The following is a 16,128-nucleotide window of genomic DNA, read 5'->3' on the forward strand; positions in this document are numbered from 1 at the left end:
CTTTTGAGATGAAGAGGGTAAGATGCACAGATTCAAAAAACTAAGTGGTATTTCATTATAAAACTCATCAAACATTACCATATTATGATAAGTTTCAATCAAACAACGTAAAGTTAACATATCGTAGAAATATGATACATTTACCATTTTAACATTTATTTGTTTGAAAATCACCACTAAGAATTAACATAGCATTTAGTACATAAAACAAAAACTTAACTAATTTACAATAAGACAATTTTAAACAAATTAGCTTACAAATAAGCAAGATCATAAAAATATAGCTACTGAAATGCAACGATTGCCAACGTCCATCCGATCCCAAGCAAAATGCAAGCAAAAGTATATCGCCAACGCAGTGGTCCGCGCGCCAGCATATTTAGTTTCGCGCCCTTTTTCTTTCGCCTGACTGACCACGTTACCTTGCTTATTAAATTATATATATTTTTTTATTACAAATTTCGAATAGATAGCTTCTAAAATTGAACAAAATACGGTAAGTGCGTCATTTTGGTTGAAGGAGTGCCTTTAATTGATAAGGGAAATAACAAACATTCGTTAGTTGGTGTAAGGCTGGTAAGTATATCAGAAAAATAATTGGATCCAGTTTTAATCACTTTTTAAATTGTGTTTGTAACAAAATGTAAGTATTATAATAATAATATGTAATAATATAATTTATTTCAGATTACATAATCCATATACACATTATTATTGTTATAGTCACAAAAGAGAGTCGAATAATTTAATTAAATTGATAGTCTACATTAATGTCATTATGAAACAATAAAGAATGAATTCAACGTCAATTCATTCCAACTTATCGTATTTTTTGTACATTCAAATAAAAACATTAGCACGAGACAAGTTATTTTATTCCATTCCTTCTTCTCGTGACTCGGTTTTCTGCATCAAGGAAAATTTATCCTATTATTGATTTTTCTTTTTAGCCTCACAAATAAAGAAGTAACCAATCAAATAACCAAGCTCCAAAAATCTTACGAATTACTTTTTAGGTATGTATCTATATTATATTTATAATTAGGGTCAAATGATACTATTCAAGCATTAAACTCTTATATAGTTAACTGAAATACTAAGTCTCCGCCCGCGTGTAAAAGTTTTACCGGGATAAACTATAGCACTCAGAAGTAATGTAGCTTCTTATTAATGAAAAAAAATTAAACATAAATTTAGTAGTTTTAAGAATAAAGCGTACAAACAAACAAACCCTTCAGCTTTATATATTTCTAGCTGACCTGCCAAACTTCGTATCGCCATATTTTTTCTTCTGTCTTATTCACTCACTCACTTGTCTTAGATTTCTAAATAGTTGCTATAACTTTTTTCATACTTACCTTCTCCTGACAATAACGAACACTTAAAAGAAATTATGTAATTTGGTACAGTCGTTTGGAAGTTATGTGCGTACAAAAATTTCGGTGATTCATTTTATTTATATGGATTATAGATTCATGATTGCATGTATAACCTAATATTGCTTCGTTGAATATTCGAACCTTCAACATCTTTATAAACTTAGTAAAATACTCATTTGAATCAGTGCCGGAGCACGAATTGTACAGCCATTCTTGTGGTGTTTCAATATAACCAAATAAACAATTATCCATCAGAATATGTCGCTTATAAAATTGCTTAGAGATTCCATTAAATGCGTGTATGTGTGAGCATATTTAATGCGTAAAGTATAATCGGTTTCTAAGTTAGGTTTTCATAAAAGGACTCAGTGATAGTGCAAATTTTCCTATAATAATAATAAGAAAATTATATAATAATAACGAGCGCCCCATTTTCAGAAATAATTTTTGAATTAGCACCAAGTTACTATGCTTCTGTATTGAAGGTAGAAATAATCGTTTCGTATTATTGATGACTTCATGAAATAATTAATGGATTCTGTAAATCATAGCCAATTCTTTCAAACGATATCTGTGTACGGTATTCAAAGGCTGAGACTAATACCTACCTAATTATTAATCCCGCCGGATCTTACACAACCATGATTAAAATCACCACGCTCACCTTGTCTTCAATCGTTATCAAAAATTGGGCAATACGTCAGAAATTAATCACTTATCTTGACCTTATAAATTAATGTTCCAGACCATTTGTGATAGTTTCTAGTCTAGGGATCCACCGGAATGAAGTCCTGGGTTGCAATTTTATTCCTCGCGGCTTTGGCCTGCGCAGACGACACGTTCGATGGCAACACTGCGTATGGTTATCTGCAGAAATATGGTATCCCAGCGGCTGAAAGTAGACGTAAAGCTGAGGAGACAGCTGAAGTCCAATCAAGGATTGTAGGAGGTGTCCCAGCTGCCCTCGGACAATATGAATACCAGGTCAGTATAAAAATATTGTAATTCGAAGTTTTTGTTTTATAATTTTAATTGTCATTTTTTTACTACATGATAATGTTGAGTATGTTAGTTTGATAATGTAGTCCCCGAGATTACTTTTTCACATTGTGTATTGTGCGCTCTTATAAAAAATCCCATTATTGGAAAACAAGATTATTTTCTATACCTTTTCGGCCGTCTGGATAAGTAAAACGGCAAAACTATAAGCATTATTAGCATTTAATTCATTTAACATTTACATCCTCTTCGTCTTCGTCTTATTTTTTAAATGAATGAGTATATCGTTCATAGCTTTACAAATTGTAGTATACATATTAAATTCCTCTATAATTTCAGGCGGGACTTATTATTGACATCATTGGACTCACGGCCAGGGGTGTATGTGGTGGCTCGCTTCTCAGCCCTAACAGAGTAGTAACCGCTGCTCACTGCTGGTGGGACGGTATAAACCAGGGATGGCGGATTACTGTAGTCCTTGGCTCCGTCACTCTTTTCACTGGCGGTACCAGACTGGAGACCAGCGTTATTGCTATGCACCCTAACTGGATCCCAAGGCTGGCCCGCAACGACATTGCTATGATCTATCTACCTTCTTCTGTTAGCTTCTCAAGTGAGTCAATATTTTTTATTATATACTATGTAAACAATAATAAATTTTTGACACTCACTTTAAAATTTGTCCGTTATATTTTAATTTTCCTTCAATTTCACTCTCTTAATGTGTTTTTACCCTGCGTCGTACATGCACTTAAGTGCAAGGAAATTTATTTTTAACATTTAATTACCGAATTCATCGCCATAGGTATTGAGTATCACTATAATTTATGTTAGCATATCCAAATTGTGGACCTCTAGAATCTGGGTTGAACTCCCAAGTCGGGTATGGGATTTACTGGGGATTTGATCCCTCAGAAAATTTTACGTTACGCAGGCTTAGTCGTAAAAACGAAACCAAATCGTGTCTGAAATATGCTTAAATAGTGCGTAATAGTTGAAAAGGGCGTAAGAGAGTGTGAGATCTCACCTGACGGCAAATCAAAAAAATACAATTATAACCTTATATTTTAATATTACCTTTCCAGACACCATCGGCCCCGTTGCCCTGCCTTCTGGACCTGAGCTTAATGAAGACTTTGTGGGTTCATCTGCTATCGCTTCTGGATTTGGACTGACTTCCGACAGTGAGTGTTAAAACTACGATTATAATAAAAGTAGTTCAACGACAGACGTACTTCTGACTTGAAGGATGAATTTTCAACCATCAGATCAAAGTTGTTCGTAGAATACAACATGACCAAATCAATATCCAGGCAGATTAAATTGATTTGATGAAAACCGTTTTCTAAAGTATTGAAAAATTGCCCCTACGTTCAAAAATATATGCTATTATCATTAAAAAAATCTCATACTCTAGTACTGGGTTATCAACTATGAGCTCCTGGAAGGTTTCAATCGTTCTCACAAAGTTTTACAATGGTTATAAAGTTTAGAAACTAGATAAAAATATTCCTTTTCATATTATGACGTTTCTGGTGTGCAAAAATATTAGTAACACATATTTGCATAGCGTTAAAGCATCGGAATGTTTGCCGGCAAACATAACAGCTACATGACATTACGCGGGTCACGGAAAAATAACCTTATTATGTAGTATTTAAGGTTATATTCCCGTGACACACCTTAATGTCATGTAGCTGTCATGTTTTCCGGCAAACATTCCGATGCTATATGGGTTAAAAATATGAATATGTACTTATGTTGAGTTTTTATATGAAAATATCTTAGTAAGTTGTATGATTGTGTACATTTTAAACCGTCTATTTTTTCAGATGGTAACATTTTACCGTCTCAGTTTTTGAGCCACGTGAGCTTGAATGTAATCACCAACGGCATTTGCTCTACTGCCTTCCCCTTGATCATTCAACCTTCCAACATCTGCACCAGTGGTATTGGTGGTGTCGGTACTTGCGGTGGTGACTCTGGTGGTCCTCTTGTTGTCACAAGGAACAACAGACGTATCTTGGTAAGATTATTATGATTTTACTTCGCCTTGAATCTCTAGGTACCTAAATAATATAGCATCTAGATGTAGGTATTACCTTTTGTCAAAATTGATAATATTTTAAATGAATCTCGTAAACCCCATTGGAAAATTACGGATTACTTTTTAACACAGTTGTCAAATGACGCTGAAATGAAAAGTTGCTTTAATTTCAGCAACGGAAGAAATTACATTTATATAATGATTAGCTAATATTATTTTTACCTAGATTAGGACATTCAATAGCTTGGCACCCAGCTGATTATAATTATGTACTACATAAGACTTTCTTCTTATTGCGTATCACTGTAGGGAAAGTTTCCTATATTCTATAGAATAAATCCATTTACCTTTATCACGAAAAATTATTCAATCCAAATCTATAAAAACAATTGCAAATATTTGTGTATCTTTATGTAAGTACTTATTGTGAATTATTCTACGGATTAGCTTTGCAACGTAAGTGATATAATCAGTTTTATGATTTCTTTTATTTCACAATAAACTTTTTTTTCAGATCGGTGTGACATCATTCGGTTCAGCCTTTGGATGCCAAATGAACTTGCCATCGTCTTACGCCCGTGTGACTTCTTTCATGCCTTTCATCGAACAGCACCTGTAAACTCTCGATGTCTCTGTTGCAAAAACAACACAAAATATAATTATTTACGACTAATGTATGTTTTATTTTAATGAAGTTAGTCGGTTTTTCTTACCATTTATTATTTTAATCAACATCAGATTCATACCTTATACCAGAAATAAATACACATCATTGTTTTGACTACAAGTTGAAAAAATGTTAAACCTTTCTTTTAGTATAGTTAACTTATAATAAATACATATTTTCTTTCCTATTTGTATACCGGCAACACATTGATTCCTCTACTGTTGTAAACGTTTAAGGATGGCAGTAATCACTTATATTAGATAACTCACTCGATCCTACGCCACCTGTACTATGAAAGCGCAATATGAAATCTCGAGATATTTATGGCATATCTGGGTATTCATTTTTATATGGTCATGGAAATATAGCCGCAGTGCATGTGATGGCAAGTCGAGTTGAAGTCAGGTAGAGTATCTTCTGACGAGAGATGGCTATTCCTCGCCAGTCGACATAATTATGCCAGCCTACGTCCCATCATTGACGTGATAACTTACTGAATACTGAAAAAGTCATTGAGGTAATGTATTGAGTAATGACAATTCTGCGAGCCATGCCCAGTTTTAGCAAACTAAATATCTACATGACACGTCAACGTTATTGTTGAATATAGTATGTTAATAACAGCGGTAAAAGACTCATCTTACCCGACAGTAGTGATCAGTTTAGGGAATCCAAATTGTTGTGGTCCGCGCTTCTATAATAAAACAGTCCCATGTTAATAATATTAAGAAATATAAAATTATACGCTTAGTTTCCTTCTTAGAACTTGCGATGCGTTCCATGAATACTCCGTTTACATGGCTCCGTACTATAAGTGACTAAATAATATATTCGCGGGCCGACAAGACTCACGGTTCAACATAATGTGCAAATTCGAGTATTTTTTTTACAAATTTATTTAGGCCCACACACTCACATCACGTCTTTATCCCCAAAGGGTTAGTCTTTAGAAAACCAAGATACTGTATTTTCGCCTTGATTGTTCCCTCCCCCCCCCCACACACACACATAAACACACACACACACACACACACACACACACACATTCACGCTTTTTTAACCCGAAGGGGTAGGGAGAGGAGCAAGCGGGGCATCGACTTTTTGCCATGTGTCTTCCGTCGCATTACCTAATAGAGGGCGAGCCTATCGCCATATCGGGCACAAATTCCAAACTCCGGCCTGATACTGCTGAGAAAAACTCGGATATCACTTCTTTTATATTTTAATTTATGAACGAAGACGTCATTATGGGACGTGTGAGGAAATTGAAGCAGCCGCAATGCAATCTTACCTTTCCCGATGACGATATTCTAACTTGGTTCGTTCTTGGTCAAAGAAACCGCCTACAGTGCTATAATAATAATAATAATATCAGCCCTGTATTATATACTTGCCCACTGCTGAGCACGGGCCTCCTCTACTACTGAGAGGGATTAGGCCTTAGTCCACCACGCTGGCCTAGTGCGGATTGGTAGACTTCACACACCTTTGAAATTCCTAAAGAGAACTTCTCAGATGTGCAGGTTTCCTCACGATGTTTTCCTTCACCGTTAAAGCGAACGATAAATTCACAAATAATACGCACATGATTTTAGAAGTCAGAGGTGCCCATAGGATTTGCACCTGCCGACATTCGTCTTGGCAGTCCGTTCCACACCCAACTAAGCTATCGCCGCTTATACAGTGCTAAACATAGAACATTTCTGAAGGACTAGTTTTTCGTAGTGTCGATATTGCTGACTTCATATTGCTATTATTTTAAGGGAGTCGTATCAATCATCAATCAAACGGCTTCCTCGTTTCGTTATAGAGAATAAAAACAAATATTCAGATACTTGAGAATTTCGACATTGAAACAAAAAATGCAGTCAAACAATTTATTTGAAAGGAATGACTTTTTCATTATCTTTGCAAATCGATTTCTCGTTTAACGTACCTTATATCAACTAGTAATATTGATAATCAATTAATGATAACATAAGTGTTACTTTTTATACAAATTTATATTGAAAATCCAAGCTCCTAAATTTACAAGCCATAGGTTTGTAAAACATAATTTTAAATATTCTCAAGGCGTTCCCTCAAGCAAACGGCCGAGAAAATTCGACCCATAAATTTATGGCGCATTAGCTACAGGTGGAAATACGCAGAGTTACGAATAATTTGTCTAAAAATCAATATTATGTTTTTTTTTTACAATTTTGATCTATTAAAATATTCCTTATTAAATTGTCTATCTAATGTTATTGGTTGCAAATTCAAATAGTGTGTATTTTAGGAGAAAATATACGGAACCAGCAGTTTTATTCCCATTTTCATTGTGAAATTATTGAATCAATATTCACATTAAAACAGAAATTACACAACCAAACTAAAGATAACACATTGAAGTTGTTTTTTTCATATCTGCACGCGATGGTCTCCTATTATTGAAGAAGTATGTCACCCTATTAATTGTGAAAATGCTACAACATTGTTTTTAATATGTGTGGTGTACCTTTCGTTGGAGGTCCTTAAATAATTAAATAAAGTATTAAAAATTTTGGTATCAAAAATTTCGAAAAATCAAACGGTTAGCGCACCGTTTTGCTCAGGGCACCGTCAGATCTCACTCTCGACAAATGTGAAATGGTCCTGAAACAGATTAAAGACAGAATTTCTGACCGAGATTTTATAGGGTTTATATAGTTAAGTTACACGACTTACCTCACTAAGTCAAATAAGTACTTTGCGGCATCAGCATATTACAACAATTTAATATAATATAAAGCTAGAGTTTTTTGATTGATTCTTTGAACGCAATCTTAGAAACTACTATACCTGAGTGCTGTACGCTATTTTTTACCCCTAAAAATATAAAGCTAGATTTTTTGAGTTCGCAAATCAATGCAACAGCGTTAGGTCGTGCGTACTCATTGATTGTATCATCAACTGAATCATATGGACTATCACTTCTTTCAGCCATAACAAGAAAGAAGTTTAAGTGTCCTAATGTAGCCCGTCTATAAATTATAAATTGGCTTGAAATAAGATTTAATAAAAACATTTTAACAATGAAAACGTCTCAATAAACCCTTGACAATATATTTTACATAAAATATTTCGAATAGATTTAGAATAGAATTCGAATAGTCGAATTGATTATAATATAATAATAATATCAGCCCTGTATTATATACAGTCCCACTGCTGGGCACGGGCCTCTACTAATGAGAGGAAATAGGCCTTAGTCCACCACGCTGGCCACCCTCGAAAATTCCTATTAGATAATTTCTAAAGTATGCAGTTTTCCTCAAGATGTTTTCCTTCACCATTAAAGCAAACGATAATTCACAAAGAATACACGCATAATTTTTTAGAAAAGTCAGAGGTGTGTGCCCTTGGGATTTGAACCTGCGGACATTCGTCTCGGCAGTCTGTTCCACAACCAACTAGGCTATCGCCGCTTAATAATATAATAATTATAATAAATTATATATGTTATATAATGTACTATAATAATTATAGTAGAAAATATATAAATTTTAATTAATATTTAGTAATGTTTAATTTTAATGTACAAGATGTAACGCCGAAGAAACACTATGGGAGGCAATAAATAGGGGACCGGCCTATGCTTGATTTTGTACATTATTCTATATGTAATGGTTAATAATACGAAAAAGAAGCACACCTGCGAAAACTGCATAAAAATTGGTTAAAAAATGAGCGAGTAATTCATATTTAAAACATTGTAGTGTGCAGAAGTGGGCGCGATGTGGGGATATCGCTTCATCTCTTTCTTTCGCACGCATCGTAATTCCCGATGACGTCACATGTGGGTATTTCGTCTCTTTTCTGTTTCTTGTTAATTACCCCTTCCACCGAAATTAAATTTCTTATAACTTGTTGATTTCTTACCGGATTTTAATAATTCCTTCTGTGTTATAATTTATATTATGTAAATATTTGATAATAGTAAAGAACAAAAATGAGTCCGGTACCCTATTTCAGAGCGCACAATTTCATGGAAAAACGATCTCTGTCAGTTCAGGCAGGAGGAATTACAGGTGATATGATTGAACTTTCTTCTGAGAACGTGTATTGCGCTCTATAGCTGCTGTGTACAATGTACATCCTTACATATGTGATCACCAGGGTAGACTATCTGAGATTTGCAAATAAAACAACAAACAACTTTGTTATCTCTAAGTAAAATAACAAAATAAAGTGACGAATTAGCTAGCCATTCTGGCGTGAGTTTAAAAAATATAAAGGGACCGATGCAACTAAAGAAAAAAACGGTTATATAACAAACGAAACTATGCCACTTTTATAAATCTAAAATGGGTGCGTTATACATATGAGTAAGTAGGTAGGTATTTTTATATTTTAGCATATAAAAATATCTACCAAATTATTTATAATCCCCAGGTGTGTATGAATTAAAGTTATCTAAAAGATGATTACAAAATTAAATTCATCAACCGAGATATACCAACAATTAATTATATTATTATATTAATAAGTCTTAGTTTGCTAGATAAGTAATTATGATAATATGGCTTAATAGAAGTACAATCGCCAGCAAAGTTTTTCCTTAACCCAACAAACAGCACGCAGGTTTTGTGATGACCAAATAGTTTAATTAAATATTTAAATAAAATTATCTTTAATTACTACCGAAAATCAGTAAAAACCTTAAAAAACAATTTAATATTTCAGCTTATCGACGATTGAAATTATTGACAGAATGTATAAAGTTTTGTCAAACAGTGGACGGAGCGTGACGGTGACGCGACGCTACCGAACTCCATAGGAGTAGGGCGCCGAGCACGTTGGTTCTATGTGACATATTCTATATTAACTATTATATAGAGGCAACTAGGTCTTATTATTTTATTTATATTTTTATATTTAATGATTTCTTATGTTTACGCGTATGTTAGACATTAAAATTAAACTATTTTTCGGATTTTATCGCGGTTTTAATATTTTACCTTTCCTCCCAACGTTTCGAAGTCTGTGCAGCCTTCATGACCCCCCGTGGCCATGAAGGCTGCAAAGTTTTCGAAACGTTCGATATATATATTGTTGTAAATAGGTAGGTAGGTAGGTACCAAGTACTAAACAATACATAAAACATTTTATTTATATCTCAATTTAAATACATTATAATATTATATAGTATATACTATACTCATTAACGATATAATCGATGTTTTGATACAAACACAATGTACACTTAAATTTGGAAATATTAAACAAATATTATACCCTAATTATTATAATAAACCCAACCATTTATAATGCAATTATAATTGTATCCCGCCATACTTTCCTATTCATACCTAAGACATTTACCTTGCAAAAATCGCGATTTGTTTACTCATGGCATCATCACTTGTGGACGTGACACGTGGTGTAGGGCTAAAGTACCATAAACTCCACAGCGAAATGGTCGCAAGATCATCTTAAACTTGCCAATATGCAGCTATCACCAATCTGTATGGCAGCCCTAAATATAGTGGCAACATTGCAGCTACTGGTATTTTACAAGCTTCTATTTAACTTGCAATGCTTGTATGTATGTATATAAGTATGTGCAGTTCGAATCTTGCAACAGAATCATACAATTAATTCCTATCAAGTATCAACTTGATCTTGAAACTTGTCGTCAAATGATAATGTCTGCTATTTTAACTTCTCCAACTAGCATACTATCACATTAAGGCGATACCTCAAGGTCCATTTTCATACATTTTGTTTCGGCTTTAATCTGGGTAACTAAACAAGTATTGGCAAGTAAAGAATTTAAATTCACGTCTAGTTAGTGATTAGTTCTCGCAGTTGAAAGAAAAACGTAAAAATAATTAATAATCATGGATATTTCGGCCTTTAAAATTTAATATGACGAAATTTTAAAGGCAGAAATATCCATGATTATTAATTATTTTTACATTTTTCTTCAACTGCGAGAACTAATCACTAATTAGACGTGAATTTAAATTCTTTACTTGCCAATACTTGTTTAGTTACCCAGATTAAAGCCGAAACAAAATGTATGAAAATGGACCTTGGGGTATCGCCTTAAACATACGATGTAGACGAATATAAAATGTGGTTGACTTTGCACCTCCTTCGAGGATGAGCCTATACCTACCCATGAATCCTAATTGTTTACGTTATAAGACACCATACTTGTGTGTGTATATCCTGACGCCTTCTATCCCAAAGGGGTAAGCAGAGGCGCAACTGGTGCACCTCCTTTCCTAGGTGTGTACTCCGTCTTATGATGTGATAGGTAGCGAGCTGTATTATATACTGTCCCAGCTGGGCACGGGCCTCCTCTGCTACTAAGATGGGTTAGGCCTAAGTCCACCACGCTGCTCTATTGCGGAGTGGTAGACTTCACATACCTTTACAATTCAAATTTTATCATCTCGATGCTTACGTTCACTATTAAAGCAACCTAATTGATACACAATACACACATAATCTCGTAAATACCCCTAAACCATCCTGTGATCCCTCCCAGACGCTCAACACAGCTTTAACGAATGCAAATACTTTTTTGTAATCAAAGTTTTCCACAAGGATGCCAAAATCCCGATCATCAGGATCTCTTTGCATATGGCCCTCCCGATCTTTCTAAGACTTGCGTCCCGCATGCCGTCTGATACAGCAATGGATAGATAGTTTCAATATCATGCCTTAATCGTTGGTGTCTCCATCCTCTCCTAATGGTCGTCCTAAGCAGAGGTTTGTAATGAGTTAGTGAGTTGCCCTGAGCGTGATCATTCAGTAAATGGTTGCAAACGCCCAAAGTGTTCTCCCAAAAGACCGAAGTAGCTGAATAAGACAACTGGCATCAGATTAACAAATGGAGGCTCAATACAAAAAAAAACTAAATTTACACGCACTCAATCAAGTCATAATTTAGAATAAAAAAAAACAACGTGATAGCTATGGCATGTCTGTGTAACCTTTAAAAAATGGGAATAAAAGTAGGCAATCCATTAACTGCATGGGTGAACCACATCATTAAAGTTCTCCCAAGGACGTAAATAAGGAATATATGTACAATAAAAATAGGCAGTAATTAAAAGTATATAAACATTACCAGCTGACATGATGAAATTAAAATAATACAGTCGAAAGATTTACTCCTTCACATCTTAACATCTAATTGTAGCCGATTTTAAGAGTGAAAATATAATCAATTATAAAGTAAATCCATTTAACATGGATTAAGATTAATCTCTATCAAATGAAAAACTCAGACCCGTTATCTCGTTAAGGTTATCGGCTTAAACTGATTTGCGTCCCCCAAACGATAAGGTATAAATATTCAAATGGACTATTGTGGGGACCACATCGGAATTCGTAAACGGGCAACATGAAACTGGCAGTGTTAGCTCTATTGGCTTTAGCTGCCGTCGCCACCGGCAGAAGCATTGACTACGAGGATGGTCTTGAAGACGTCACCGCTTTTGGATACCTTGAAAAATACGGAATTCCTCGTGCGAACGAAATTCGTGAAGCCGAAGAAGCCGAATTAGCTGGTGGCTCCAGAATCGTTGGAGGATCTGCAGCTAGCCTTGGACAATTCCCATACCAGGTTTGTGTATCTAAATATTCCACCTTTGGTATCTTGTAATTGGCATAACAATTTAAATTGCAACTTAATTAGCAAAATTAATAATACCTGCCCTAAATAAAGAGAATAGTTTATCGCTTTTACACAATTGATTTGCACATAAGCGAAGAAAAGAGATTTTACTGATTTATAACGCTAAAAGTATCGCGAATGGACAAACGGATCGATTAGCATAAAAGGTATAATCTAAAACCTCCACTATACTTCTTGCAAAATTGCTTCGGCAAAGTACTGGTAGAAGTCTTAAAATTATACTATATCTTGTATCAAATCTGTATCTCCATAACATAAGACGAGAAAACGTGCAACATCGTTTTACGTTTTATGTCATATTTTCTTCTATTGATTTTAGGCCGGTATTGTTATCCACCTACCTAGAGGACAAGCTATTTGCGGAGGTTCCCTCCTCACCAACCGTAGAGTCCTGACCGCCGCTCACTGCTGGTGGGATGGCGAGAACCAGGCCCAGAGCTTTACTGTCGTTCTTGGATCTATCCGAGTTTTCTCCGGTGGAGTGAGAATAAACACAAGGGATATTGTCATGCACGGAAGTTGGCAGCCGCGTATTGTCAGAAACGATGTCGCTATGATTCGACTCCCACAGAACGTTGGACTTAACAGTAAGAATTTCTTATTATTATATGCTTACAAAAACCAGTAACTGGTTTAATCCGCGTGACATCAAAATGGGTGACCTTCCGGAACTGACACGGCTCAGTAGCGTTGGCTAACTCATTCTGATATTCGAGTAAATTAAATAAACCTGAAAAGATTCTATGGATTTTATATAACTATAATTACGTAATACAAATATGCATATATTGTACACATATGCGTAGTATAGGAAAAATCTGTTGAAATCACCAGCTTTTTTTGGTGTTACAAAACCATAATAGTTAAAATGAACATTGATGAATTTAAATTCAATGGTCCTGTTACAATATATCTTGGTTTTTAGTTTAATATTATTTGTAACAAACCTCTGGGCATACAACTTATTCATTCAACAACTTAAAATTTCCCTTACAAAATCATTTAGCACTGAGTAAATTGTATCTATTTTCGATCTTTTACGAATAGGACTTTAATACCATTTTAATATAAAAAAGTTGCTACCACAAAATATTCAGGCACTTCGATAGATTCGATAGAATGTGGTAAGATTCTAACGATGATATGTACCAATATACTTCTAATCGAACCGTATAATATGCTAAATATTGGCTATTTAGTCTTGTGAATGAACGCATTAGCATAACGATCACGAGACATTTAATAGGTACATCTTATAATGTAATATGCAGAGTTCTAAAATTATAACTTTTTAGTGTCTTTAGTATTATTTATTTATGTAATGGGAAACATTCATGCAAATTTGAGATTCTACAAAAGAAAAGGAATGCTCAACTCTTGAATTAATAAATCATTAACCACTGTTTCATAATGAAGCATTCAAAAGACCACCTGATATCAGAATCTATTAGCAACTCTAAACAACAAAATTATCTAACCGCAGTTATGATCTAGAGATTACTCACGGTTATACGCTAAACGGCAAGCTTCAGGTTGCTACCCCCAAATGATGAAAAAATAATCGCGAACATAATATTGTTTTATTAATTTACAGACAACATTCAAACCATTGCCCTGCCTTCTGGTGGTCAACTGAACGAGAACTTCGCTGGCCAGAGAGCCATAGCTTCTGGTTTTGGTCGTACTAGAGACGGTAATCTATATTAATATTCCTTAATATTTAGTGAAAATAATGACTAAAACCTAAACGCGAAATTCAACAGTTTCAAACAAAATCAAAGATTTGAAAAAATATTTTTCTATGAGTTTTTCAGTTACCTTTTTCATGCCAATGAACATCGAGCTAGAAGATCTACTTCAGAAAGTAGTTAATGACATCTATCAGTATAAATAAAACATTTATCGGTACCCCGTACACGACGGAAGACATAATATTGTGTCCAGTCGTGATCGATGTTCGTTTATTATATATTCTATTTCTGTGTTCAATTTTTATTTTGTCAGCATATTATTATGTTTCTTGGACAAAAATATTATTTTCTTAGTGAGAAGGACCTCCAGAACTTTAATTTGTAGGTAATCATCACCATACTATTTATCATATATTATATTTTAATATTATGTAACATTACAGGTCAGTCTATCTCCACCAGCCAGGCTCTCCACCACGTTACCCTTGATGTGATCGCTAACAACGTGTGCTCGCGCACCCAGGGCATTGGTCCCTTCGTGCACTCCACTAACGTCTGCACCAGCGGCGCCGGTGGCCGCAGCACCTGCCAGGGAGACTCTGGTGGTCCCCTTGTCGTCACCAGAAACAACAGGCCGCTATTGGTACGTGCCATGTCTTATAATAACAGCAGACTAATTTAGCTAACTATTTTACATAGTAGAAAGATCTTCTTCTCCCTGTCTTTCTATTTAAATAATTTCTTCGTGAGTTAAAAACGAATGAGTGGTCCTAGAATCTCAGCAAGTTTTACTGCTCGATGTCATAAAATGGGTGCCATTGATCCTCAGTTACAAGAGCCATAGTGCCTGGGGTTAGGGCAAAATGGTTTCGTAAGCTATTCTAGTTATAACTGCTCAGTGGATGAAGAAGTCAAATCTTAAAATAAATTAATTATTTAAGTTCTAATATTTCTCTGTCAGTCATTGCTTTGTTTCCTAAAGCAGGATTTTTGTACAATTTATATGGTATTTAACTGTCGTATCCATTTAGACTTGAGTAAAATTGTATTGGTGAATGTGGCGCAGTTATTTATATTTTAATATACTTAATAACGAAGTTTACTTGATCACATCATACAATTTATATTTCTCACGTAATAGATCGGCGCGACATCCTTCGGTCACCGTGATGGTTGCCAGGTAGGCTTCCCCGCTGTCTACGCCAGGATCACCTCTTTCAATGACTGGATCAGAAGAAATATGTAAATCTGAAAGAAAAAGTATGACACGAAGTTTATAACCAGAAACAAAAATTTATTAAATATTTATTCTGAAAATCTTATTCTGATTTTATTATTTTATGTAAAGTAAAAAAACAATATGCTCTATTAGTTTTCTAATACGTTCTTATCACACACTATCACAAGAATATAGGTAATGGCGAAAGATAAATTATATCTTCCTATAATGTACACATATATGTACAGGCAAATCACTTTACTTAGTTACTTTTTAGAAAGCCAGGGGAAATGTATTAAGCCGAGTAAAGTGTATGGTATACACTTTTTGACCAAGAGAGGATCTTTGATATAATAAAACAGTTGTTAAAATTAACTTTTATCTATTGTACACCTATATTTGGGTGTGAAATCGCATTATAAACAATTAAAATAAAAAAAAAAGAAAATTCAGA

The 16,128-nt window shown here is 34.5% G+C and overlaps 1 protein-coding gene across 1 annotated transcript; it reads left to right on the forward strand.

The window, feature by feature from the left end:
- Positions 1-2,124: 2,124 nt before the first annotated feature.
- LOC115443565 (serine protease nudel-like) lies at positions 2,125-15,777 on the forward strand. Its single transcript, XM_037437679.1, has 10 exons — positions 2,125-2,363; positions 2,718-2,991; positions 3,464-3,562; positions 4,211-4,404; positions 4,940-5,041; positions 12,462-12,692; positions 13,084-13,351; positions 14,359-14,457; positions 14,899-15,098; positions 15,597-15,777. The coding sequence occupies exons 1-10, from the start codon at positions 2,163-2,165 to the stop codon at positions 15,699-15,701; spliced, it is 1,773 nt and encodes a 590-aa protein (XP_037293576.1). The 5' UTR covers positions 2,125-2,162; the 3' UTR covers positions 15,702-15,777.
- The last annotated feature ends 351 nt before the right edge of the window (positions 15,778-16,128 follow it).

This window comes from Manduca sexta, chromosome 11, assembly GCF_014839805.1.
Source record: "Manduca sexta isolate Smith_Timp_Sample1 chromosome 11, JHU_Msex_v1.0, whole genome shotgun sequence".
Taxonomy (NCBI): domain Eukaryota; kingdom Metazoa; phylum Arthropoda; class Insecta; order Lepidoptera; family Sphingidae; genus Manduca; species Manduca sexta.

Bases quoted from the DNA above. Each gene is read 5' to 3' on its own strand.
- LOC115443565 (XM_037437679.1), top strand. From the start codon at position 2,163: ATGAAGTCCTGGGTTGCAATTTTATTCCTCGCGGCTTTGGCCTGCGCA. The intron at 12,693-13,083 runs GTTTGTGTATCT...TATTGATTTTAG, and splicing joins TTGGACAATTCCCATACCAG to GCCGGTATTGTTATCCACCT. The intron at 13,352-14,358 runs GTAAGAATTTCT...ATTAATTTACAG, and splicing joins ACAGAACGTTGGACTTAACA to ACAACATTCAAACCATTGCC.